Source organism: Lotus japonicus, chromosome 4 (genome assembly GCF_012489685.1).
Source record: "Lotus japonicus ecotype B-129 chromosome 4, LjGifu_v1.2".
Taxonomy (NCBI): Eukaryota; Viridiplantae; Streptophyta; class Magnoliopsida; order Fabales; family Fabaceae; genus Lotus; species Lotus japonicus.
The window spans coordinates 61492499-61519149 of record NC_080044.1 but is presented as its reverse complement, the minus strand read 5'-3'; the positions used below and the strand labels follow the sequence as shown (position 1 = coordinate 61519149).

Here is a 26651-nt window from a genome sequence, read left to right as displayed (position 1 = left end):
AAACAAGTTATTCCTGAGACTCCGGAACCTCCTGAGACTCCGGAACCTACTCCGGAAGCAGTTTCTAATCCCACTATTACTGCTCCTCCTCCTCCAAAAACTCGTACTTCTACTCGTAATACCTCTACTTCTTTAAATAATATTGAAGATGGTAAGGTTGAGTCTGATTCTGATATTCAATCTATGAAGTCTGACGTTCAATCTATCAAGAGTATTCCGGTCAATACTGTCATTCACAATTCTAAGAATCAGTGGAGAAAAGAAACCAAGCTCTACTATCCTAGAGCTACTGCTCCTGATCTTATTTTAGAAGAATCTTCAAACTTCAAAAGCTTCAGTGCCAACAATGTCTATGAATGGAATATTGATGGTGAAAACGAGTATGGCATCACCAAAATCCTCCAAGTATGCGGCTCAAGAAGTGAAGGATCTTGATTCCCAGATTGAAGGAACAATGATTAAATGGTGCCAGGGGCAAATGGATACCTGCAAGAAAATCAACATCAGCGGAACCAAACTTAATAGGAGAAGGAGATGGTGTAGTAATAGGTAGAAAAATACAGATTTACACGAGCAAACAGCCTGATGAAAATACAAACTACACATATTAACAAGTAACAACCATAACTGTGAATGGGAATAGGTGGAAAATAGTACTGAAGATGTTAACAATAGCAAATAGCCTAGGATGGAGATACTTACATTTGTAAGATCAAGTTTTGATCTAGTAGTACAACTCTATGTTTTGATGATTACAAGTTAACCTTTTGATATGAACAATTGTGGTACTCTAACGTGTTTTTCTGAGTGTGCTATTTACAGGCTCTGACCTCAACTCAATCTCACACAAATCAGAAGCACTGTGTATAAAGAGAGACCCAAGCAACGCTTTCGCATTCACCATGTTCAGTATGAACAGTGGAAAAGCTTCAGAAGTTCTGAAGTTATACAAACTCTGATGTGGACTCAGTCGCTAGAAGCTCTGAAGATCCAGAAGTTCTGATAACCAAGAAACACTGAAGGGTCAGATGTTCTGATGGTGTAGAAGACTCTGAAGATCCAGAAGCTGAATAGTGGAAACTCTGAAGTCCAGAAGCAAGAAACTCTGAAGGCCATGTTCTTCCCTCTGAGTTCAGAATCAGAAGATACAATGGTCAGAGGATCTGTGCTTTCCCTCTGACTCTGATCAACCGGCTTCACAAGTTCCAATATGAAGCATTCCCCTGATCAGAAGTCTCCTAGGTTTAAAGGTCGCGTCGCTATCCAAGTACAAAAGCTACTGTACCTTCCTGACGACCTACCTAACGTTCTCAGCCACAGCAGAAGCTGGATTTTCCAGAACTGCCCTCCAACGGTAGCATTTCCCATGCAACGCTCAACCCTAATCCTTGGAGTACATAAAGAGGCTGAAGACTGAAAGAAACGGCTAGAAGCAACATATACGCGCAAGACATATTCAAAATTCTTCTAAGTTTTCTTTCATCTGAAATTCATTGAGTTTACTATTAGCTTTTCAGAAGCAAATCTCTTGTAAACAATTCTTTGATAAACAGTTTGTTTAGTTCCTTTAGGAGATCAAGGTTGATCGGATCCTAGAGAAGACTAAGAGAGTGAATCTTAGTGTGAGCTAAGTCAGTGTAGTTGTTAGTCACTTGTAGGTTTCAAGTGCAGTTGTAACTCTTACCTGATTAGTGGATTGCCTTCATTCTAAGAAGGAAGAAATCACCTTAACGGGTGGACTGGAGTAGCTTGAGTGATTTATCAAGTGAACCAGGATAAAATCCTTGTGTGCTTTTCTATCTCTTATCTTTAGCACTTAAGTTCTCGAAAGATTTGTCAAAATCTTTAAGGTGGAAGCTTTATACTGAAAACGTTATTCAAACCCAGATTCCTTTCTACCGTTTTTCATACCTTCAATTGGTATCAGAGCGCAAGTTCTGATTACCACACCTAACAGTGTTCAGTGATCCGGGCCGGTGTGAAAAACAATGGCTGCCACCACCAGTGAAACTCAAAGAGATGGTTACAATGCAAAGCCTCCTATGTTCGACGGTCAAAGGTTCGAATATTGGAAAGATAGACTGGAAAGTTTCTTTCTGGGTTTCGATGCAGATCTCTGGGATATTATTGTGGATGGCTACGAGCGTCCAGTTGATGCAGATGGCAAGAAGATCCCAAGGTCAGAGATGACTGCAGATCAAAAGAAGCTGTACTCACTGTAAGATCAAGTTTTGATCTAGTAGTACAACTCTATGTTTTGATGATTACAAGTTAACCTTTTGATATGAACAATTGTGGTACTCTAACGTGTTTTTCTGAGTGTGCTATTTACAGGCTCTGACCTCAACTCAATCTCACACAAATCAGAAGCACTGTGTATAAAGAGTGACCCAAGCAACGCTTTCGCATTCACCATGTTCAGTATGAACAGTGGAAAAGCTTCAGAAGTTCTGAAGTTATACAAACTCTGATGTGGACTCAGTCGCTAGAAGCTCTGAAGATCCAGAAGTTCTGATAACCAAGAAACACTGAAGGGTCAGATGTTCTGATGGTGTAGAAGACTCTGAAGATCCAGAAGCTGAATAGTGGAAACTCTGAAGTCCAGAAGCAAGAAACTCTGAAGGCCATGTTCTTCCCTCTGAGTTCAGAATCAGAAGATACAATGGTCAGAGGATCTGTGCTTTCCCTCTGACTCTGATCAACCGGCTTCACAAGTTCCAATATGAAGCATTCCCCTGATCAGAAGTCTCCTAGGTTTAAAGGTCGCGTCGCTATCCAAGTACAAAAGCTACTGTACCTTCCTGACGACCTACCTAACGTTCTCAGCCACAGCAGAAGCTGGATTTTCCAGAACTGCCCTCCAACGGTAGCATTTCCCATGCAACGCTCAACCCTAATCCTTGGAGTATATAAAGAGGCTGAAGACTAAAAGAAACGGCTAGAAGCAACATATACGCGCAAGACATATTCAAAATTCTTCTAAGTTTTCTTTCATCTGAAATTCATTGAGTTTACTATTAGCTTTTCAGAAGCAAATCTCTTGTAAACAATTCTTTGATAAACAGTTTGTTTAGTTCCTTTAGGAGATCAAGGTTGATCGGATCCTAGAGAAGACTAAGAGAGTGAATCTTAGTGTGAGCTAAGTCAGTGTAATTGTTAGTCACTTGTAGGTTTCAAGTGCAGTTGTAACTCTTACCTGATTAGTGGATTGCCTTCATTCTAAGAAGGAAGAAATCACCTTAACGGGTGGACTGGAGTAGCTTGAGTGATTTATCAAGTGAACCAGGATAAAATCCTTGTGTGCTTTTCTATCTCTTATCTTTAGCACTTAAGTTCTCGAAAGATTTGTCAAAATCTTTAAGGTGGAAGCTTTATACTGAAAACGTTATTCAAACCCCCCCTTTCTACCGTTTTTCATACCTTCAACATTTGAAACAAATAATTTTTATAACAAACTTTCAATGTTAAGCTCTACAAAGGAGCAAGGATCTGGAATGTCGAAGTTGTTTAATACCTGAAAACAAATATAACAATTTGTTTTAGATGTATATGACTCCAAAGTACATGCACTTTAGTACTTCGTTTTGAAAGGACAAATGCAAATTATATTATGAGGAAATAGAGATAAAACAGTGCTAAGTTTGAATAGAACATAGAGATTTATTGCCAGGGAGAAACAATCTGCTCAACAAAAAAATATGGAACTCTTGCACCACCATTCTGCAAATCCCCCTTTTCTAATCATTTTAACCCATCCAAAAGCACCTTTGTTAGATATGGTTTAATCACACAAAAAATATATGGGAAACCAATGTACAAAAATTTGGCCATGTCAAACCAAGATGACATAATGTTAGTGTTCTTAAGTACCTCGGGATGAACAATGCCAAAAATCCCAATTTGCTTTCCCTTGTAAACGATTCTAGCTTGTCTTCCAGCAAGAAACTCAGGTTCCTTCAATAAGCAGTTGAGTTAAAAAACGAGTCACCAGAAGCAGACTAAAAGGTTCCTTATAAGCAATAGGCAAAAAAAAAAAAAACATAACTCTTATGTAGAATTTAACACTTAACATACTTACATCTGACCGCTCAATATAATACCCCGATATATCACCAGATGAAACAAAGGGAATCCCATTCATTTCCATTACTCTGTCCACTAAGCCATGAATTATCTGCACATCAATAGGTAAATTTAAGTACAATAATTCAGGTTTTATTCTTTGTCTAGAAAGAAAAATGCTAATTTATGATATGCTAACTGTGAGTATATATTTATTTTAAATATCAAACTTTTGTTATAAATATGGCTAGTTTAGATTCTTAGTCTTCTGAAAAAGAACAATCAAGGAATTGATCATATCTGATCAATCAAGTAGAGATAGTGATACATCAAATGTTCAATAACTTGTATTCAAAGAGTAAAGAATCAACTAAAGTGGCATGAAATCATTACTAAGTATACCTCAAATCCTGCATTAGCCCCACAGTAAAGTGCAGCAAGTTGTCGTAGATTTTTTGCACCAACATCTTTTTTGTCATCCAAAATTGCTATATCACCTGCTTCAAAAATCTGAATCAAAAATTAAGATCGAAATGTATTCTTATCAGCTTACTATAGAGAAAACAGGAAAAAAAAAAGTGACATAGCATTGTAAAGTGCTGAGGTAGAGCCAAATTTCTCTAACTGAAGTCTGAATCTTTCTTTGATTTGTAAGTTGTAACTAAGTTCAGAAATATAATAAGATCAACTTCTCTAATACATCTGTATTCATACGAGTGTTGCATGCTAGATGTTATCTCTAATTAAGGAATAGTGGAAATGTGAAATGACAATGATTTGCATTAAAACTTTCAAGTCAGATTCATAAATATTACACTGAAAGGATATAACTAATATAAAACATCCCAAATAATTTTTTATCACTGACAGTGGATTTTTAATGCGAAGATCATGCTTTCATAATAGAAAATATGCCTCATACTAAAAAGATAAATCACCAGAGGGTTGACCTTAAGTAAATACCTTTATGGGCTTAGGATGGTCCTTGTTGTGAGCAACAGTTCTTAAAATGCCAGGCATAAGACTAGTCCGAACAGCCTGAATACATGTTAGATATCAAAATTAAATTAAAGCAAAAAACCCAAAAAAATAAGAGACATATATCATTTTATTGAAAAGCGAATATATCACTTTAATGAATACACAAATCCAACAATATGCTGAATTATTTTAAGGGAAAAACTTAAGTGCAGTTCCATTTGTGCTGTTGGTGCTGTTCTTCAATCATAAAATGACACCTGGCCTCATCAAGCCCCACACCATTAACTTTTCAAATCAATTCTTTTCTCCCACACACACTCTACCTCCGCCTTTCCTCTGTAACCATGTTTCCACCGAAAATTGGAGTATATCTCCTCTCTTTGAACATTGGGAATCCAGTGCCATAAATCTATGAAAGAGGGTTTGAAACTTATCTTCTCAGATTCTGGAGTGACAATATTAGGGATTGAATAAACATTAGTGTGAAGAAGTAAATATCTGGAATCTCAAGAACAATGATAAAAACAAAGGGCTTTCATTTGAAGAAATTGCAATGAAGTAGGGTGATTTTGTATAATTGGTTCTGCAATCCACCATGGCTGTTGTCGAGGCTGCTAAAATTTAAGATCTCCTGCTCTTTTCATGGTCGTCAAATTGGAAAGTAGTAAATAGAATCAATGCTAATTTGACAATATCATTTAAATTTGAAGTTTTTATTTAAAAGAATTAAATCAAATGAATAAATAGGTACAAATCAATACTTAATTTTAAAAACATAAAGCATTAACTGATATAGGTCAGCATTATGTGTAACCGTTTTTTTAGGTTTATTCTTTTATATTGAGAAAGGAAATAAACTTACTCAATTTTAAAATTTTCCTTCTAATTAGCCTAATCTTCTGAAAATTTTTTTAAAATCAGTAGCATTAAAGAAGGATAATCAAGGAGGCCGATTTTTTAGGTTTATTCTTTTATATTCATTTATACATCTATATAATTGCCTCAATCAACGACAATTATTCAATACTCCTGGAATTTTGGCTGTAAATTAATTGTGTGTCAATTGGAATTTTTGACCCATTGAGAAAGGAAATAAATTTACTCAACTTTAATTTTTTTCATTCAATTTAGCCTAACCTTCTGGAATATTTTTTAAAAAATGTAGCATTAAAGAAGGATAATTAAACTCGGCAATTTTTTGAATGTTGTTTGTATTCTATAGTTGTGGCTCTTCAATTTGACTTTTTCAAATAAATGAGTGAAATCAATTGGCATTGCATTCAAATAAATAGGTTTAATTCAAATAAATGTGTTGCCAACTAATGGGCCTCCATACCAAACTCATATAAAAATGGGCTTGTAATACTTTGGTCCAAATCAATGTCATGGTGACACTTGTCAGGTAAAGAGGGGGTTGGGTGAAAGTTATTCTTGGAGTGTCAAGTGTGCTAGGTGGGTCTCACAACCTTCCTCTTTTCTAAAGTATATAGATGAGTTGGAATTAAAAATTAAAGTTTTATAATTTTTCAATTAAAAAAAATTAAAAAAATGCATGTGAAAATGGTGACAAGGACAAAATTGAGAGGTGACAACATTTGGCCTTAATTGAATTAGAAAATAAAATCTAGGGACCCAATTTGAGGTAAAAAAATTTTAGGTCCTGAAACTCATTCCCTTTGAAATTCCAGGGGCTATTTGACCCTTTAAGCCTAAAAAATAAAAATTGTTCCAAAAGTTAAATATTGATTAAACATGAATACTATTTAAAATCATAAAAATTTAAAATAATAATTCCTAATTCTTTTTAAATTTGACTTTTTTGAATTTCAATTTCTATATTAAATATTGGCATATACATCGTTTCTAAAGATTGAGAGAATTTTGTCACTCTAATTGACTCACACTCTTCACACAAAAACTCACCCATAATACTAACATATAACTGACTTACTTTAGATGAGTCAGCCCCCCTCCTATATATATATTACTAACCTCATCGTTCAAATCATCTTATCACTAAGTTTTTCATTTTATCTAAAGCCAATATCTTGTTCAGCAATGGCTTATGAAAGATTAGTGAAGAGGGCAAGAAGTAAGAGACATGGCGCTCGTAGAGGTCCCAACTCCTCCGCTACGATGAAGGAAATTACATGTCACAATTCTACTGCTACCATAAAAGCGCTTCCGAGAGACTTATTAGTAGAGGTGATTGCAACTCTGGCTTCACAATCCTTCATTGACCTTCACACAATCAAAACGTGTTCTAAAGATTTTCTTGACGCAACAAAAGATAGCTATGTTTTGCAAAGAATTTCTTTGGACACGTTCTCGTTAATTCATTGGTCTCCTAGCGACAAAACATCATGGTTCTTGAATCGTTGTAGGGAATGTGGAAACATTGAAAGCTTGTACCGAGAAGGGTTGCGAGAGTATTTTAATTATCCACATGGAAAGATTGATGGTCTTGAGATCTTGAAGGTGGCTGCTCAAAAGGGTCACAATGAAGCAATATATGTGTACGGTATGATTTCCTTATGCTCCAAAGATGATGAGTTGAGAAAACAAGGACTCGAGCATGTCCGTCTTCTGAGGAAGTCCAAGTGTGTTGTAAGTAGCAGGAACAATGTTAAACGATTGTTGAAATGTATGTGGAAAACTAATGCACCTCTTGAGCACAATCAGAGCCCTCTATGTCACTTTAAGAGCACATGCAAAGGGTGGAGAGTAAAGACTGATAGATGGATATTGCTAGATGACGAGGACGATGATATTAACTTGTGTGAGTATTGTAGATGGGACCATGAGTTAGATTTATTTTACCAATTATTCAATGTTCATTAGTTATATAGTTGTCTGTTTTAATTTACTTTTGTTGTTCTGGTTTCTGTTGGCTGTGTAGCTGTGGCTTCACGCCTAAACCCCTGTGGTGTTAGCTTTGTGTTTCAGTTTGGCTTTTATGCCCCCTGTTCTGTTTTTTCTGTCTGTTTCTTCTATTTTTCTTTTTGGCCTTGGTGATCGTGCCTTGTGTTGGAATCCCTTGTGTTGTTTTTGTATCGAGTTATGATATATACACACATCTCCACTTCTTTTCCACCTTCATTTTCTCTATGGATGGATATATAAATGTGAAAAAACGTAGTAAAATAATTATATATTTTTTTTTTGACAACTGAAAATATATATATATATATATATAAAAGAAAGTTAAAAATAATTTCAAATTAAATCATAATAATGATAATATTAACTTTATTTCTTAATTTCAATGGTCAACCTTTAAACTGATGAATAACTGAGGAGGAACGGGTATTCTTTATTTAACAAATCAAGCTTCCGAATTCATGGATTTCACTCACTTATTTATATGGAAAAAGAATAATTCTAAAACATCCATTTAATTAATACTCATAAAACTATTTTTTAAAAATTAAAAAATGAAACACCATGATTAAATTAGAATTAAATGGAAATTTTTTATTTTCAAAATTATTTGAAAAACACAAGAGATAGAAAAAATTAAATGAATATTATAGCTTATACATTTGGGTAGTAAATTTCAATGATATAAATGATATTTTTTAAATAATATTAAAGTTAACTAATAAAGGGAGTATAAATAGTTATTAGTTATATATTACCCTACATTGACGGTCAACATGAACAAACAAGCTAACATGCATGATAACATTAACTTACACAAATTATTTGAATAAAAATAAAAAATTGTCCCATAGGTTAAATATAGATTACATCTGAATACGGAATAACATTTAATGTGGTAATAAATCGAAATAATAGTTTCTAATTCTTTTTTTAAATTTGACATTTTTGAATCAATTTCTATATCAAATATGGACATATATTCTAAAGATAGACAGGACTTTGCCACCGTATACTTGACTCACATTCCTCATAACATATTTTTCACCCATAATGCTATCATGACTCACTTACTTTAGAGGAGTCAATCCCCTCCAATATATATTACTAAACACATCATTCAAATCATCTTAACTAAGTTTTTCTTTTTGATCTAAGGTCAATATCTTGTTCGACCGTGAAGGAAGCAAGTGGCAACCTACTTGTAAAGGTCCTTACTCCAACGCTACCATGTAGAAAATTCTATGTCGCAGTACTACTGCTGCCATGAAAGCGCTTCCAAGGAATTGTATTTGTTACTCAATTTTGAAAATTGTGTCGTAATTTTGAATTACTAAGTTAATGTTAGAATATAATTAAGATGATTAAAATTAGTATAATTCTTAATTATTATGAGGATAAATAAATAAATAAGAATAATTTTTTCCCTATTGATGGATAAATGGGATGAAACGTAATAAAATAGTCAAATGTAAGATAGAAAATTTAAAAAAATCAATTAAAATGAAAATATTAACTTAATTTCTTAATTTTAATGGTGAACCATTTAAATGGTGAATAAATGAGGAGGAAGTCGTGTTTATTATTTAATATAATGTGCTTCTAAATTCATGGATTTCAAAAAAAAATTCCAGAATTTCACTCACCTATTTATATGGAAAAAGAATAATTCTAAAACGTACACTTATTACTTATAAATTACTTTTTACACATTTAAAATTTACCATAATAGTTAAATTGCGATTCAATGGAAAGTTTTTATTTTCAAAATTATGTGAAAAACATAAGATGTAGTAAAAACTTAAATGAATATTATAGCTTATTTGGGAAATTGATTTCAATAATGTAAAGGATTTTTGTAAATAGAGTATGAGTTACCTAATTAAGGAAGTAGAAATAATTATTACCCAGCATTGGCTATCAACATAATTAAGGAGCTAGAAATAATTATTACCCTTCATTGACAGTCAACATGAACAAACAGGCTATCATGATAACATTAACTTACTCAAATTTCTTTCAAAAAAAAAAAACTTACTCAAATTATTTGCATAAAAATTAAAATTTTAAAATTGACATACCAAATAGGAAAGGAAAATGCTTAATTGGCACGACTTATATGTCGGGAAAACCATACGACTAGTGTTATTTTGTTTCTAATCTGACATAATTAATTTTCTCTATCCCCCTTTTGTTTCCATAAATTCTGATTGGTTAGTTTTGAACATCGTGCTAGATCGTATTCCTTGATGTCTGTGTCGTCAAGCACCAAATAAGAGAGGACTTCGTCACTGTAACCTCGACTCTCTTTCTTGATAAAAATTTCAACCATAATGTTAATATGACTCGCTTCCTCTAGAGGAGCCAAACAACTCCTATTATAAATAAACGCATCATTATAATCATTAGGTTTTCTTTCCAATTTTATAGTCAATATCTTGCTCAACCATTGCTTATCAAAGATAAGTGAAAAGGGCTAGAAGCAAAAGACAATATATTCATAAAGGTCCTTACTCCACACTACCGTAAAAGCGTTTTCATATAATTTTTTTATAGGTAAATATTATGTTGTTAGTATTTTAGTACAAATTATCCTCCTCATAGTTCGAACCCTGGTCTTTCACATGCAATTACTCTTAGCTCAACCATGTTTTCATATCATAATGCCACTGTTTTCATAAAAACACTTCGAAGAGTTATGCTGATAAAGGTGGGGTCAACTCTAGGTTCACAATTATATTGGGATGTCAAGTGTGAGTACGAATGACCCATAGACCAAATGCCGTAAGGCTTTGGAATGAAATATGTGGTGTTCAATTCACTTGTGGTTTGCACTTGTTAGCCTAATGTGGAGATTTTAGAGTTTACTTGAGTTGGTAGGTAAAGACATTTAGTCGATTGTAAGACCCAAGTTTTTAAGCTTATGCTAAGTGAAAAGAATCCTATTCACGATTAGGGTTGATGTATCGTGAAGGGAAACCTGAACAAGAGTTTACCAAATGAAATAAATTTATGAAGGAGAAAGTTCAGGAAAAGTCAAAGGATTGTATCGAAGTCGATAAAAGTTATAGCACGATCGTTTTACGCTTAAACCTAGGTCAGAAACCCTAGTATATAGCTAGTTTTCACTTTTAGGCACGATGGAAGTTAATTCCAAAAATCTTCAGAGAAATGTTAGAACTTCTCTTTTTCCATATATCACAATCGTTTCGAGGCGAAACTCTAGAATCTACGAACGTCCGATTCTAATCATCGGAAGTTTGCCGAAACCGAAACCCTGGTATTTCAAAACCCTAGAATCACCCGACAATGAAGACTTTTTCTATTCAGAGCTTCAAATGAATATTCTACACGCGTACACCCATTTCTCTTGATGATTTCAATCTTTCTTCAGAAGGAAGTTTTCTATTCCGACATCCGATGCAAAAAGCAACTTATCGGGTAAAATAGTTTTATACCGACTATGCATTAGTTGCCAAAAATACAAGGAGACCTCTTTATAGTGTTGGAATTCTTTTGCCAAAACATATCTATTAATTCACGGAGAATGACGCCGGAAAAATCAGATTCGCGAAACTTTCATTTTCCCGCGAATTTCCATCTTCTATATATAGCAAACAAGTGAGAAAAAAACACAAAACTCCTCCATTTTTCTCTCCAAACCCGCGAGCTTCAACAAGGAAGAAGGAAGAAGAGTTTTCTTCATTACTTGCTTGATCGTCGATCCAACAGTTGCTACTTCAAGGTGCCGAGGTATAGTCGCTAATCCTTACCTCTGATCGCTTTTTCCATAGCTTTTCTGTAGACTTTTCTGAGCTGATAGTTTTGAGGTTTTTGCAAAACTATCCTGAATATTTCATTTCTGATTCTAAACCTCTTCCTTATGTGCCCAAGATCACTTCTGCCGGGTTAGATTTTCCGTTATGTCGCCGGAATTCCGCAGGAATCAATTTTAGCCTAAAATACCCATTTTTGGAGTTTTTGAAGTAAAGCTTCAACCTTTAGGCTGAAAACTATCGCCTTAGCTTAGTGCTAGTAGGATTAGTTGTCATAAACGTCGTTGGTGACGTCCCTGTCAAATTTGATTTTTGGGATTTCAGTTTTGAAAATCCTAAGTTAAAAATCATGACCAAAATACCCCTGCGACAGTTTTTGATCCGATAATTTTTCCGAGTTCAGAATACCCTTAGTTACGGCTAATGATAGCATAGGAACCAAGTTTGATCGAAGAAAAATCGAGTCTCCTAATTGTGAAAAGTGGCCGAGCCTATAGGGGGAGGAGGAGGAAAATTTCCTTTTCCGAAAACTTGTCTTCCGCGCTAGATTATCGTACCTTAGAGTATAGATTACTTCGAGTAACCTTAGTAAGTATCGATAGCTTAGTTTTCGATAGATTCTGATAGTATTTTGTGGTTTTGCTCTAAAGGTGATTTTGAGGAATTTCCAGCGGAGCAAGGCTTTGATTGTGAAGGAGCTTTAGGAGATAACTCTGGAGAATCTACAGGTGAGGGCTTCTCACTGAATCTCTAGTTAATGCTTAGGGTCGATGCTTTCGACATTGTTTACTGTTTATGCACTGGATTGTGTGTGATTGGAAAATGTTTTCTAAGGCTTCGGCTGACAATGTAGATGATTCATCTACTGAATGTTTTTGAGATTGACTTACATGCTATGTGCTATGTGGGTAATCTAGGATGTGTGGTGCATGCCTTATATGCTAAGTGCTATGTGGTTATTGCTTAATATGTTGATACATGACATGTTGATTGATTGTGCTGAGTAATTATGCTTTGGTAATGAAATCTGAGATTCTGTATAGTGAGGATTGCGGGCAGGTCATGCCGATTTTATTTTGAGAGTTTTAAGAAAGTTTGATAGGACGAATGAGATTCGGACCTTGTTATGATGTTTATGGATCGAGACATTCTCTAGAGTCAATTGGGGATTAGGAGATCCCGAGAACTTATAGGATTTGCGATAAGACTAAAAAGGATAGTATTTTGTAAAGAAAACTCATAAGACATTAAACAACCTCTAAATCTTCAATTAATGATAATAAACTCGAAAGGAAGCTTCGGATGCAAATCTTAGTCTTTGGAAAATGAGAAGTGTCGTCGGATCCAATCGTTGAGGAAGCTGAGAAGTGTGAGTATGTTGATGCTCTTGTGCTGTTGGAGCAGCTATGCGTTGTTGGGCTATCCTGGGGATAAGTCCGGGAAACCGTTAGTTTCCGAGAGTGTAATACTCTGTGCTCGTTGAGCAGTTATGACCATCGGATTGAGATGAGTCGGATGATTTGGAGATCATCATGAGTTACCATGTTGTTGTGAAGGAGTGTCTTTTGTCGCAGAATCGACTTTACCTTAGGGTAAGCTTTTAGAGACATTAATCTAGCTAGAACACGTGGCGACGTGTCGAGTGAGGTCGGAGACGTTGTATGGCTAATCACTGCATTGCATGCACTCATTAAGTGGTTTAAACACGGCGAGATACCGGACCACGGCGGATTCCAAAATTGGTTATAAGACCAGGATTTCCGCGTAAGAGCGCTGTTAGGTGACTCTTAGTAGCAGACCGAAATGGCAGACCTACGGGTTTACTGCAGATCTGACTACCGCTGTCGTTGGAGTAAGAGGCACGCGGGCCGAATTGGCTCCACCGTGGCTGGTGTTAGGGCTGATCCGTTGATGTCCATCCGTTCCGGAATGCATATTGGTTGACTGGGTTAACCTGCATTGCATATCATGCAACATGCATACTAATTTAGTTGTCGAATGTGATTATTATTTGTTAATCCTAATTGGAACATGTTAATTGTTATTATTGCTGTTAAGTTCATTATGGAATATGCAACCCTAGGATGTTATCCCTAGCTATAAGCCTAAGTGGCTATTCTCTTATCTATATCTATTGGTGCTATTATTTACGTAATTCTTTGGAGTTGACCCTCGCGTCTTCTGTGTGTGCTTTGGCGGACAAACGCCCTTTGTCAGATGTCTTTGGCGGGCTGGTTCACGATGGTTCACCCTTCGGGGGAAACTAGGGGTTGAGATGCTGGAACAGGAGCGCATCGCGGTAGCGAGAGGATGACGGATGGTGTACATAGACTAGGTCGTTCTGGATTTCGAGTTCGGACGACGATCATGCTAGCATGTAGGTTTTAGTGCTGGTGTGAACTCCTCAAGATGGGATTAGTGTAGGAGTAGAGTCTTAGCTCTGAACATCATTTGTTTCTTTTGGGACAGGGTAGTTTCCCACCTATAGCTTTTTGTGTGGTTTCCTTATGGGAATCACAGAGAGTTGGTTGGACTTAGGAGGTCTTATTTTCAGGCCATTGGGTCAGCTTATTCTCAGTTTTGAGGGATAGTGTTGCGGACACTTACCTTTATATTCGGTTTGTACATATTGCCTACGGGCGCTACTCTTCTATTACCCGTCACTGGAGGTTTACTCGTGACGTGGCTAGCTACTTACAGCGGGGGGGCTGTTCTATATATTGTATATTAGTTCTGTTTATCGTTACTGTTGGGTTTTTTTTAATTCAGTTATGTCTTAGTTATTATCAAAAAAAAATATTCACGTTTTTCCGCATTAAGTTTACTTTTGGTTACTAAAGTGACGCCACCGAAATCGGGGTGTTACATCGATAGTTCGATAGTTCGATCATTGACAACGTGTATGAAGTATAATTTCATAGTTTCCTATATATATAGACTTCAGTCAATTATTTATTGCAAGTTTACAATATAAATTTTATTTATGCATAGTAATTTATTGAAATTTATGTTTCAAATTTAGATATGTTTTACAAAAATCTGCACGTGCATTGTACGAGTTAAAATACTATTACCTCCGTTCCTTATTAACTGTTTACTTTGAAAAAAAAAATTTGTTCACATATATATTTGTTCACTTAGAGTTTCAAGAGAGCATTAAATGATGCTTTTCAAAGAAATACCGTTGCACGAACAATAAATGAGGAAAGATAAACTACATTCTAAAGGGTGAAAAATGAAAACATAGTAATTTCCTGAAAATTAACAAAATTAATTGCACTCCTCAATATGTGTGTTCCCTGGACAGTTAAATAGGAATGAATGTAGTACTCCCTCCGTTCCAGAAAGTTTGTAGTTTAAGGTTGTGACACAAAGATTAAGAAAACAATTATTGATATCACAATTTGACTAGATTGCCCTTATTTACTTTTACTAGTATGATGTGTCACTATTAAATTATACTTAGATAGAGAAGAATGTAATTAATAGAGAAGAGTTGTGGTTGGTTTAATATGGAAGGTGATAAGTGAGAGAAAATGTATTAAATGAGGGTAGAGGTGGAAACAATTAGCAAAAAATGCATTGGTTTTCTAAAACAACAAACATTTTGGGATATTGAAAAATGGTACAAAACAACAAACTTTCTGGAACGGAGGGAGTAGTTAGTTTTTAAATGTTTCTTTAGGATGTTGGGAGAAATAATTGTTTAACGAAATTAAATTAGTTAATCAGTCGCGTATAATCTAGATTATTTGTTGGTTTTCCAATATAATTAGTTAGTTTTCCAATGTATCTTTACCGCCGGAAGCCATACGACAAATCTCCTCGAAACTCGAAGATCATATTAAGTGGGGAGGTCTCTACCAACAAATCATTCTCCATACTAAATTGATTATCTTCATTTATTTAGATAATTAATGAATGTAAGATTTCATAACAGCTTTTGAAAAAGAAAAAAAAAAAGCTTTCGAAAAAAAAATATCATAAACTCTTTTTTTTTGGTACATCGAAAAATTAGATATCATAAACTCTGTATAGGAATATTTATATTTTATATATTCAAAAATAGTTATTTAAATATATAATCCTATTTATAAGTTCTGTGCTAGTATGTCAGGCCATGCTTTCAGAAAAGCGACTATTAAGCACTCCCTCAACATTCTGACAAGATTCATAATAAATGTGACTGCATGATGAAAAGAATAATGATATGAGGCACGAGAACTTCCATGCACGAGACACACGACAAGTGCATCTTACCAATTTTTTTTTGTCTTTTTATTTATTAACGATTTGAGTTGTTTTCCATAAAACATGAAACAACTTGTCGTGCTCTGGGTGTGCCAATTCCTTCATGCTCTATAGCAATGCTCTCATGAAAAATGCATTAATGTAGTTTTCATGTGGAAATTTATAAAATCATAAATAATATGAATTAGTACTTAATATTTTACTATCATGTAGCTTTAGTTTATGATGTACGTACAGAATCTGCGCTCTGCTTTAGCTTAAATATGGATGATATCCTAATCACTTATATTAATATAACTGCGAAAGATTTTATCAAACCTCAAAGGCGATCCACTAACATTAAATAAAAGAAGGAAAGCTAAGAAACTAGTCAAGTAGTTAGGGTCATACTTGGTTTGTTGTCAGCTTCTCTTTTTTTCTCACTGAACTATTTTTGCCATGCACCATAGCATATGATTATATTACAAGACAGAAATGTTTCATATAGTAGACAAAATGGAAAACGAAATCGAAAACATGTAGACAAAATTAGTACTAATCACTCACGCATCAACATATGTATATGTATATATATATATATATATATATTTTTTTTTTTGGTACAAAAATGGTAGAACGGAGAGAAAACACCTCAAGACTACCGAGCAGAGCGCCAATGATATGCTAGGGAGACCAACAGAGGCCCACTCCTAGAGCAACTTATATATTTTGGAACAGAGTAATTGACACGTATATATTCACTAGAAAATGAAAATGGCTTGTTCATTATGTCACCTTAAACAATCCTGATCATATAAAAAGCCATGTGGATTGATTGTTCTAGTTTGGAGGAAAACTTGATCACCAAAGTTAATTTTAGGAAATTGATTACTACTAAATAGCCACACGATAAAAAATTCAAGGGAGAAATGGGTTGAGATGGAGATGCTGAAAATGAATTGATTTTTATGATGAAAAATTAACTTGGGGAGCCCTTACCAATGTGTCTGATGTTCGTGAGCCCTCAAAGAAAGATGTGGAAATTTATAAAATTATATACATCCGGCACGTACATCACGCACTAATAGCTGTTCAAAACAAAAGATTGGCATGATCATGACAGTAAAATATTGGTACCTAAAATACTTGCAATCAATCAAATGTTGCCACGTCAATAGATCAAACAATAGGTCTTGAGACTACTATCTTGTATAGACAATTGAAACGTACCAATATCCTGTCTTGTTTTAAGGCCGAAATCAACTATTTTTCAACAATAGCTCTATGATTCATGTTAGAATTATCCCAGTAGACAACTCATTGCTTCTAATAATAAACTTAAGAAAATTACACAATCGTATAATGAACAAAACACCCCTAATCTAGGGCATATTAGTTACATACTCCTCTCCCCAGCTAGTGTAGTCCTAAATTCCAAGAACAAGTATGCGGCTCAAGAAGTGAAGGATCTTGATTCCCAGATTGAAGGAACAATGATTAAATGGTGCCAGGGGCAAATGGATACCTGCAAGAAAATCAACATCAGCGGAACCAAACTTAATAGGAGAAGGAGATGGTGTAGTAATAGGTAGAAAAATACAGATTTACACGAGCAAACAGCCTGATGAAAATACAAACTACACATACTAACAAGTAACAACCATAACTGTGAATGGGAATAGGTGGAAAATAGTACTGAAGATGTTAACAATAGCAAATAGCCTAGGATGGAGATACTTACATTTGAAACAAATAATTTTTATAACAAACTTTCAATGTTAAGCTCTACAAAGGAGCAAGGATCTAGAATGTCGAAGTTGTTTAATACCTGAAAAGAAATATAACAATTTGTTTTAGATGTATATGACTCCAAAGTACATGCACTTTAGTACTTCGTTTTGAAAGGACAAATGCAAATTATATTATGAGGAAATAGAGATAAAACAGTGCTAAGTTTGAATAGAACATAGAGATTTATTGCCAGGGAGAAACAATCTGCTCAACAAAAAAATATGGAACTCTTGCACCACCATTCTGCAAATCCCCCTTTTCTAATCATTTTAACCCATCCAAAAGCACCTTTGTTATATATGGTTTAATCACACAAAAAATATATGGGAAACCAATGTACAAAAATTTGGCCATGTCAAACCAAGATGACATAATGTTAGTGTTCTTAAGTACCTCGGGATGAACAATGCAAAAAATCCCAATTTGCTTTCCCTTGTAAACGATTCTAGCTTGTCTTCCAGCAAGAAACTCAGGTTCCTTCAATAAGCAGTTGAGTTAAAAAACGAGTCACCAGAAGCAGACTAAAAGGTTCCTTATAAGCAATAGGCAAAAAAAAAACAGAACTCTTATGTAGAATTTAACACTTAATGGACTGGGCGAGCCTCTAGAGGGGCAACGCCCAGCATGTATCCCGCCCTGAGGCGGGGCCCTGGACTTCAGATGGGCCTTGATCTCGGAGGCCCAATTGGCCCAATAGGTAGTACCCAAGCTCTATAAATAGGAGGTAGTTATCAATTGTAAGGGACTTTTGGCTCATTTGATAAAATAACACATGAAATTCAGCATTCTCTCTCTTACTCTCTCTCTCTAGCACAATCTCTCTACCCTTAGGTACTATACCTTCCCTCAATGTTCATTCCCAGAACACTTAACATACTTACATCTGACCGCTCAATATAATACCCCGATATATCACCAGATGAAACAAAGGGAATCCCATTCATTTCCATTACTCTGTCCACCAAGCCATGAATTATTTGCACATCAATAGGTAAATTTAAGTACAATAATTCAGGTTTTATTCTTTGTCTAGAAAGAAAAATGCTAATTTATGATATGCTAACTGTGAGTATATATTTATTTTAAATATCAAACTTTTGTTATAAATATGGCTAGTTTAGATTCTTAGTCTTCTGAAAAAGAACAATCAAGGAATTGATCATATCTGATCAATCAAGTAGAGATAGTGATACATCAAATGTTCAATAACTTGTATTCAAAGAGTAAAGAACCAACTAAAGTGGCATGAAATCATTACTAAGTATACCTCAAATCCTGCATTAGCCCCACAGTAAAGTGCAGCAAGTTGTCGTAGATTTTTGGCACCAACATCTTTTTTGTCATCCAAAATTGCTATATCACCTACTTCGAAAATCTGAATCAAAAATTAAGATCGAAATGTATTCTTATCAGCTTACTATAGAGAAAACAGGAAAAAAAAAAAGTGACATAGCATTGTAAAGTGCTGAGGTAGAGCCAAATTTCTCTAACTGAAGTCTGAATCTTTCTTTGATTTGTAAGTTGTAACTAAGTTCAGAAATATAATAAGATCAACTTCTCTAATACATCTGTATTCATACGAGTGTTGCATGCTAGATGTTATCTCTAATTAAGGAATAGTGGAAATGTGAAATGACAATGATTTGCAGAAAAACTTTCAAGTCAGATTCATAAATATTACACTGAAAGGATATAACTAATATAAAACATCCCAAATAATTTTTTATCACTAACAGTGGATTTTTAATGCGAAGATCATGCTTTCATAATAGAAAATATGCCTCATACTAAAAAGATAAATCACCAGAGGGTTGACCTTAAGTAAATACCTTTATGGGCTTAGGATGGTCCTTGTTGTGAGCAACAGTTCTTAAAATGCCAGGCATAAGACTAGTCCGAACAGCCTGAATACATGTTAGATATCAAAATTAAATTAAAGCAAAAAACCCAAAAAAATAAGAGACATATATCATTTTATTGAAAAGCGAATATATCACTTTAATGAATACACAAATCCAACAATATGCTGAATTATTTTAAGGGAAAAACTTAAGTGCAGTTCCATTTGTGCTGTTGGTGCTGTTCTTCAATCATAAAATGACACCTGGCCTCATCAAGCCCCACACCATTAACTTTTCAAATCAATTCTTTTCTCCCACACACACTCTACCTCCGCCTTTCCTCTGTAACCATGTTTCCACCGAAAATTGGAGTATATCTCCTCTCTTTGAACATTGGGAATCCAGTGCCATAAATCTATGAAAGAGGGTTTGAAACTTATCTTCTCAGATTCTGGAGTGACAATATTAGGGATTGAATAAACATTAGTGTGAAGAAGTAAATATCTGGAATCTCAAGAACAATGATAAAAACAAAGGGCTTTCATTTGAAGAAATTGCAATGAAGTAGGGTGATTTTGTATAATTGGTTCTGCAATCCACCATGGCTGTTGTCGAGGCTGCTAAAATTTAAGATCTCCTGCTCTTTTCATGGTCGTCAAATTGGAAAGTAGTAAATAGAATCAATGCTAATTTGACAATATCATTTAAATTTGAAGTTTTTATTTAAAAGAATTAAATCAAATGAATAAATAGGTACAAATCAATACTTAATTTTAAAAACATAAAGCATTAACTGATATAGGTCAGCATTATGTGTAACCGTTTTTTTAGGTTTATTCTTTTATATTGAGAAAGGAAATAAACTTACTCAATTTTAAAATTTTCCATCTAATTAGCCTAATCTTCTGGAATTTTTTTTAAAATCAGTAGCATTAAAGAAGGATAATCAAGGAGGCCGATTTTTTAGGTTTATTCTTTTATATTCATTTATACATCTATATAATTGCCCCAATCAACGACAATTATTCAATACTCCTGGAATTTTGGCTGTAAATTAATTGTGTGTCAATTGGAATTTTTGACTCATTGAGAAAGGAAATAAATTTACTCAACTTTAATTTTTTTCATTCAATTTAGCCTAACCTTCTAGAATATTTTTTAAAAAATGTAGCATTAAAGAAGGATAATTAAACTCGGCAATTTTTTGAATGTTGTTTGTATTCTATAGTTGTGGCTCTTCAATTTGACTTTTTCAAATAAATGAGTGAAATCAATTGGCATTGCATTCAAATAAATAGGTTTAATTCAAATAAATGTGTTGCCAACTAATGGGCCTCCATACCAAACTCATATAAAAATGGGCTTGTAATACTTTGGTCCAAATCAATGTCATGGTGACACTTGTCAGGTAAAGAGGGGGTTGGGTGAAAGTTATTCTTGGAGTGTCAAGTGTGCTAGGTGGGTCTCACAACCTTCCTCTTTTCTGAAGTATATAGATGAGTTGGAATTAAAAATTAAAGTTTTATAATTTTTCAATTAAAAAAATGCATGTGAAAATGGAGACAAGGACAAAATTGAGAGGTGACAACATTTGGCCTTAATTGAATTAAAAAATAAAATCTAGGGACCCAATTTGAGGTAAAAAAAATTTAGGTCCTGAAACTCATTCCCTTTGAAATTCCAGGGGCTATTTGAAACTTTAAGCCTAAAAAATAAAAATTGTTCCAAAAGTTAAATATTGATTAAACATGAATACTATTTAAAATCATAAAAATTTAAAATAATAATTCCTAATTCTTTTTAAATTTGACTTTTTTGAATTTCAATTTCTATATTAAATATTGGCATATACATCGTTTCTAAAGATTGAGAGAATTTCGTCACTCTAATTGACTCACACACTTCACACAAAAACTCACCCATAATACTAACATATAACTGACTTACTTTAGATGAGTCAGCCCCCCTCCTATATATATATTACTAACCTCATCGTTCAAATCATCTTATCACTAAGTTTTTCATTTTATCTAAAGCCAATATCTTGTTCAGCAATGGCTTATGAAAGATTAGTGAAGAGGGCAAGAAGTAAGAGACATGGCGCTCGTAGAGGTCCCAACTCCACCACTACGATGAAGGAAATTACATGTCACAATTCTACTGCTACCATAAAAGCGCTTCCGAGAGACTTATTAGTAGAGGTGATTGCAACTCTAGCTTCACAATCCTTCATTGACCTTCACACAATCAAAACGTGTTCTAAAGATTTTCTTGACGCAACAAAAGATAGCTATGTTTTGCAAAGATTTTCTTTGGACACGTTCCCGTTAATTCATTGGTCTCCTAGCGACAAAACATCATGGTTCTTGAATCGTTGTAGGGAATGTGGAAACATTGAAAGCTTGTACCGAGAAGGGTTGCGAGAGTATTTTAATTATCCACATGGAAAGATTGATGGTCTTGAGATCTTGAAGGTGGCTGCTCAAAAGGGTCACAATGAAGCAATATATGTGTACGGTATGATTTCCTTATGCTCCAAAGATGATGAGTTGAGAAAACAAGGACTCGAGCATGTCCGTCTTCTGAGGAAGTCCAAGTGTGTTGTAAGTAGCAGGAACAATGTTAAACGATTGTTGAAATGTATGTGGAAAACTAATGCACCTCTTGAGCACAATCAGAGCCCTCTATGTCACTTTAACAGCACATGCAAAGGGTGGAGAGTAAAGACTGATAGATGGGTATTGCTAGATGACGAGGACGATGATATTAACTTGTGTGAGTATTGTAGATGGGACCATGAGTTAGAGTTATTTTACCAATTATTCAATGTTCATTAGTTATATAGTTGTTTGTTTTAATTTACTTTTGTTTTTCTGGTTTCTGTTGGCTGTGTAGCTGTGGCTTCACGCCTAAACCCCTGTGGTGTTAGCTTTGTGTTTCAGTTTGGCTTTTATGCCCCCTGTTCTGTTTTTTCTGTCTGTTTCTTCTATTTTTCTTTTTGGCCTTGGTGATCGTGCCTTGTGTTGGAATCCCTTGTGTTGTTTTTGTATCGAGTTATGATATATACACACATCTCCACTTCTTTTCCACCTTCATTTTCTCTATGGATGGATATATAAATGTGAAGAAACGTAGTAAAATAATTATATATTTTTTTTGACAACTGAAAATATATATATATATATATATAAAAGAAATTTAAAAATAATTTCAAATTAAATCATAATAATGATAATATTAACTTTATTTCTTAATTTCAATGGTCAACCTTTAAACTGATGAATAACTGAGGACGAACGGGTATTCTTTATTTAACAAATCAAGCTTCCGAATTCATGGATTTCACTCACTTATTTATATGGAAAAAGAATAATTCTAAAACATCCATTTAATTAATACTCATAAAACTATTTTTTAAACATTAAAAAATGAAACACCATGATTAAATTAGAATTAAATGGAAATTTTTTATTTTCAAAATTATTTGAAAAACACAAGAGATAGAAAAAATTAAATGAATATTATAGCTTATACATTTGGGTAGTAAATTTCAATGATATAAATGATATTTTTTAAATAATATTAAAGTTAACTAATAAAGGGAGTATAAATAGTTATTAGTTATATATTACCCTACATTGACGGTCAACATGAACAAACAAGCTAACGTGCATGATAACATTAACTTACTCAAATTATTTGAATAAAAATAAAAAATTGTCCCATAGGTTAAATATAGATTACATCTGAATACAGAATAACATTTAATGTGGTAATAAATCGAAATAATAGTTTCTAATTCTTTTTTTAAATTTGACATTTTTGAATCAATTTCTATATCAAATATGGACATATATTCTAAAGATAGACAGGACTTTGCCACCGTATACTTGACTCACATTCCTCATAACATATTTTTCACCCATAATGCTATCATGACTCACTTACTTTAGAGGAGTCAATCCCCTCCAATATATATTACTAAACACATCATTCAAATCATCTTAACTAAGTTTTTCTTTTTGATCTAAGGTCAATATCTTGTTCGACCGTGAAGGAAGCAAGTGGCAACCTACTTGTAAAGGTCCTTACTCCAACGCTACCATGTAGAAAATTCTATGTCGTAGTACTACTGCTGCCATGAAAGCGCTTCCAAGGAATTGTATTTGTTACTCAATTTTGAAAATTGTGTCGTAATTTTGAATTACTAAGTTAATGTTAGAATATAATTAAGATGATTAAAATTAGTATAATTCTTAATTATTATGAGGATAAATAAATAAATAAATAAATAAGAATATTTTTTCCCTATTGATTAATAAATGGGATGAAACGTAATAAAATAGTCAAATGTAACATAGAAAATTTTAAAAAATCAATTAAAATGAAAATATTAACTTAATTTCTTAATTTTAATGGTGAACCTTTAAAATGGTGAATAAATGAGGAGGAAGTCGTGTTTATTATTTAATATAATGTGCTTCTAAATTCATGGATTTCAAAAAAAAATTCCAGAATTTCACTCACCTATTTATATGGAAAAAGAATAATTCTAAAACGTACACTTATTACTTATAAATTACTTTTTACACATTTAAAATTTACCATAATAGTTAAATTGCGATTCAATGGTAAGTTTTTATTTTCAAAATTATGTGAAAAACACAAGATGTAGTAAAAACTTAAATGAATATTATAGCTTATTTGGGCAATTGCTTTCAATAATGTAAAGGATTTTTGTAAATAGAGTATGAGTTACCTAATTAAGGAAGTAGAAATAATTATTACCCAGCATTGGCTATCAACATAATTAAGGGCTAGAAATAATTATTACCCTACATTGACAGTCAACATGAACAAACAGGCTATCGTGATAACATTAACTTACTCAAATTTCTTTCAAAAAAAAAACTTACTCAAATTATTTGCATAAAAATTAAAATTTTAAAATTGACATACCAAATAGAAAAGGAAAATGCTTAATTGGCACGACTTATATGTCGTGAAAACCATACGACTAGTGTTATTTTGTTTCTAATCTGACATAATTAATTTTCTCTATCCCCCCTTTTGTTTCCATAAATTCTGATTGGTTAGTTTTGAACATCGTGCTAGATCGTATTCCTTGATGTCTGTGTCGTCAAGCACCAAATAAGAGAGGACTTCGTCACTGTAACCTCGACTCTCTTTCTTGATAAAAATTTCAACCATAATGTTAATATGACTCGCTTCCTCTAGAGGAGCCAAACCACTCCTATTATAAATAAACTCATCATTAAAGTCATTAGGTGTTCTTTCCAATTTTATAGTCAATATCTTGCTCAACCATTGCTTATCAAAGATAAGTGAAAAGGGCGAGAAGCAAAAGACAGTATATTCATAAAGGTCTGGACTGGGCGAGCCCCTAGAGGGGCAACGCCCAGTGTGTAGCCCGCCCCGAGGTGAGGGCCTGGCCTTAAGTTGGGCCTCAGCTTCGGAGGCCCAATTGGCCCAATAGGTAGTACCTAAACTCTATAAATAGGAGGTAGTTACCAATTGTAAGGGACTTTTTGCTCATTTTATGAAATAACACATGAAATTCAGCATTCTCTCATTCTCATTCTCTCTCTAGCACAATTCTCCACTCTCTAGGTATTATCCCTATTCTCAATGTTCATTCCCAGAACATTTGGCGCCGTCTGTGGGGACTATAAACTTTCTATTCCCATTCACGTGGATTGAAGCTATCTCTGATTACGATTAGGCAATTCTCGAGTTTTCTGATTCTGATTCTGTGACCGGCGTTCGTTTTTTCGATCGAGTTTGCGTCATTCCTGGTTTAGATGGAGACGCGACGCAGGAGGCAGCATCATTCACCAGTGCGACAGCGAATTTCGCCGCCTCGGCGGCCTCATCGAGTTGTCCTTGATTCTCCGATACGAACAGCGGGAGTACAGCCGCCTTCTCCTCCTCCATCACCACCACCACCTCCTCCATCGCCTTCGCAGGTCGGATCTCTGGAGCGCTCACCAGAGAATTCACCTACTCCGGAGCAACAACCGGTGGTGACACAGGAGCAATGGCGCCATATGATACGCAGCATTGGCAACATTCAGCAGCGGAATGAGCATCTACAAGCTCAGTTGGACTTTTACCGCCGCGAGCAACAAGATGATGGAAGCAGAGAGGCGGATTCCGTAACTGAGTTCCGTCCGTTCTCGGAGGACGTTGAGAGTGTGGCAATTCCAGATAATATGAAAACGTTAGTTCTGGATTCTTACAGTGGAGATTCTGATCCGAAGGATCATCTTCTGTATTTCAACACGAAGATGGTGATAATTGCGGCATCAGATGCGGTGAAGTGTAGGATGTTTCCATCGAAGTTCAAATCGACGGCGATGGCATGGTTCACGACTTTGCCGCGCGGATCGATTTCGAATTTCAGAGACTTCTCATCCAAGTTTCTAGTGCAATTCTCGGCGAATAAGAATCAGCCGGTGACGATCAATGACCTATACAACATTCGCCAACAAGAAGGAGAGTCACTGAAGGAATACATGGCAAGGTACAGCGCTGCATCGGTTAAGGTAGAGGACGAGGAACCTCGAGCCTGTGCTCTAGCATTCAAAAATGGTTTGTTACCGGGAGGGTTGAACAGCAAGTTGACACGCAAGCCAGCACGTTCGATGGAAGAGATGCGTGCTCGCGCCAGCACTTATATTCTTGACGAGGAGGACGATGCTTTCAAAAGAAAGCGCGCGAAACTGGAAAAAGGCGACACGTCACCCAAGCCCGCGTAAAAAGATAAGAACGGCGAAGACAAGGGGGATGGCAAGCTGCAAAGACAGGATAAAGGGAAGGCGGTATTGAGGCCGACCAAGGAGCAGTTGTATCCACGGCGTGATGATTATGAACAGCGCCGGCCATGGCAATCTAAGTCTCATCGCCAGCGGGAGGAAGCTGACATGGTGATGAACACAGATTTAACGGATATACTCCGCGAGGCGAGGGGCGCAAATCTAGTGGATGAGCCAGAGGCTCCGAAATATCAACCACGGGACGCCAACCCCTAGAAGTGGTGTGAATACCATCGGTCCGCCGGGCACGACAC

At 34.9% G+C, this 26651-nt stretch overlaps 4 protein-coding genes across 4 annotated transcripts; 2 read left to right on the top strand and 2 right to left on the bottom strand.

Moving 5' to 3' along the window:
- Positions 1–406: 406 nt before the first annotated feature.
- LOC130714550 (phenylalanine--tRNA ligase beta subunit, cytoplasmic-like) lies at positions 407–5099 on the bottom strand. Its single transcript, XM_057564458.1, has 6 exons — positions 5026–5099; positions 4465–4572; positions 4079–4174; positions 3871–3954; positions 3428–3514; positions 407–486 (listed from the first exon to the last, which is right to left on the bottom strand). Exons 1-5 carry the CDS (start codon positions 5080–5082, stop codon positions 3446–3448), a joined length of 414 nt encoding a protein of 137 aa, XP_057420441.1. The 5' UTR covers positions 5083–5099; the 3' UTR covers positions 407–486; positions 3428–3445.
- Positions 5100–7101: 2002 nt separating this feature from the next.
- On the top strand, positions 7102–7884 carry LOC130713085 (uncharacterized). Its single transcript, XM_057562886.1, has one exon. The coding sequence runs from the start codon at positions 7102–7104 to the stop codon at positions 7882–7884; it is 783 nt and encodes a 260-aa protein (XP_057418869.1).
- A 9162-nt stretch (positions 7885–17046) lies between these two features.
- Positions 17047–19618, bottom strand: LOC130713671 (phenylalanine--tRNA ligase beta subunit, cytoplasmic-like). The gene is made up of 6 exons (XM_057563457.1): positions 19550–19618; positions 18988–19095; positions 18602–18697; positions 18114–18197; positions 17671–17757; positions 17047–17454 (listed from the first exon to the last, which is right to left on the bottom strand). The coding sequence occupies exons 1-5, from the start codon at positions 19604–19606 to the stop codon at positions 17689–17691; spliced, it is 414 nt and encodes a 137-aa protein (XP_057419440.1). The 5' UTR covers positions 19607–19618; the 3' UTR covers positions 17047–17454; positions 17671–17688.
- A 1997-nt stretch (positions 19619–21615) lies between these two features.
- Positions 21616–22398, top strand: LOC130713084 (uncharacterized). The gene has a single exon (XM_057562885.1). It carries the CDS (start codon positions 21616–21618, stop codon positions 22396–22398), a length of 783 nt encoding a protein of 260 aa, XP_057418868.1.
- The last annotated feature ends 4253 nt before the right edge of the window (positions 22399–26651 follow it).

Coding starts and splice junctions, on each gene's coding strand:
- LOC130714550 (XM_057564458.1), bottom strand. CDS start 5,082: ATGCCTGGCATTTTAAGAACTGTTGCTCACAACAAGGACCATCCTAAG. Junction 4,175..4,464: donor GGGCTAATGCAGGATTTGAG/GTATACTTAGTA, acceptor ATTGATGTGCAG/ATAATTCATGGCTTAGTGGA. Junction 3,515..3,870: donor TTGGCATTGTTCATCCCGAG/GTACTTAAGAAC, acceptor ATTTGTTTTCAG/GTATTAAACAACTTCGACAT.
- LOC130713085 (XM_057562886.1), top strand. CDS start 7,102: ATGGCTTATGAAAGATTAGTGAAGAGGGCAAGAAGTAAGAGACATGGC.
- LOC130713671 (XM_057563457.1), bottom strand. CDS start 19,606: ATGCCTGGCATTTTAAGAACTGTTGCTCACAACAAGGACCATCCTAAG. Junction 18,698..18,987: donor GGGCTAATGCAGGATTTGAG/GTATACTTAGTA, acceptor ATTGATGTGCAA/ATAATTCATGGCTTGGTGGA. Junction 18,198..18,601: donor ATTATATTGAGCGGTCAGAT/GTAAGTATGTTA, acceptor TGCTTATTGAAG/GAACCTGAGTTTCTTGCTGG.
- LOC130713084 (XM_057562885.1), top strand. CDS start 21,616: ATGGCTTATGAAAGATTAGTGAAGAGGGCAAGAAGTAAGAGACATGGC.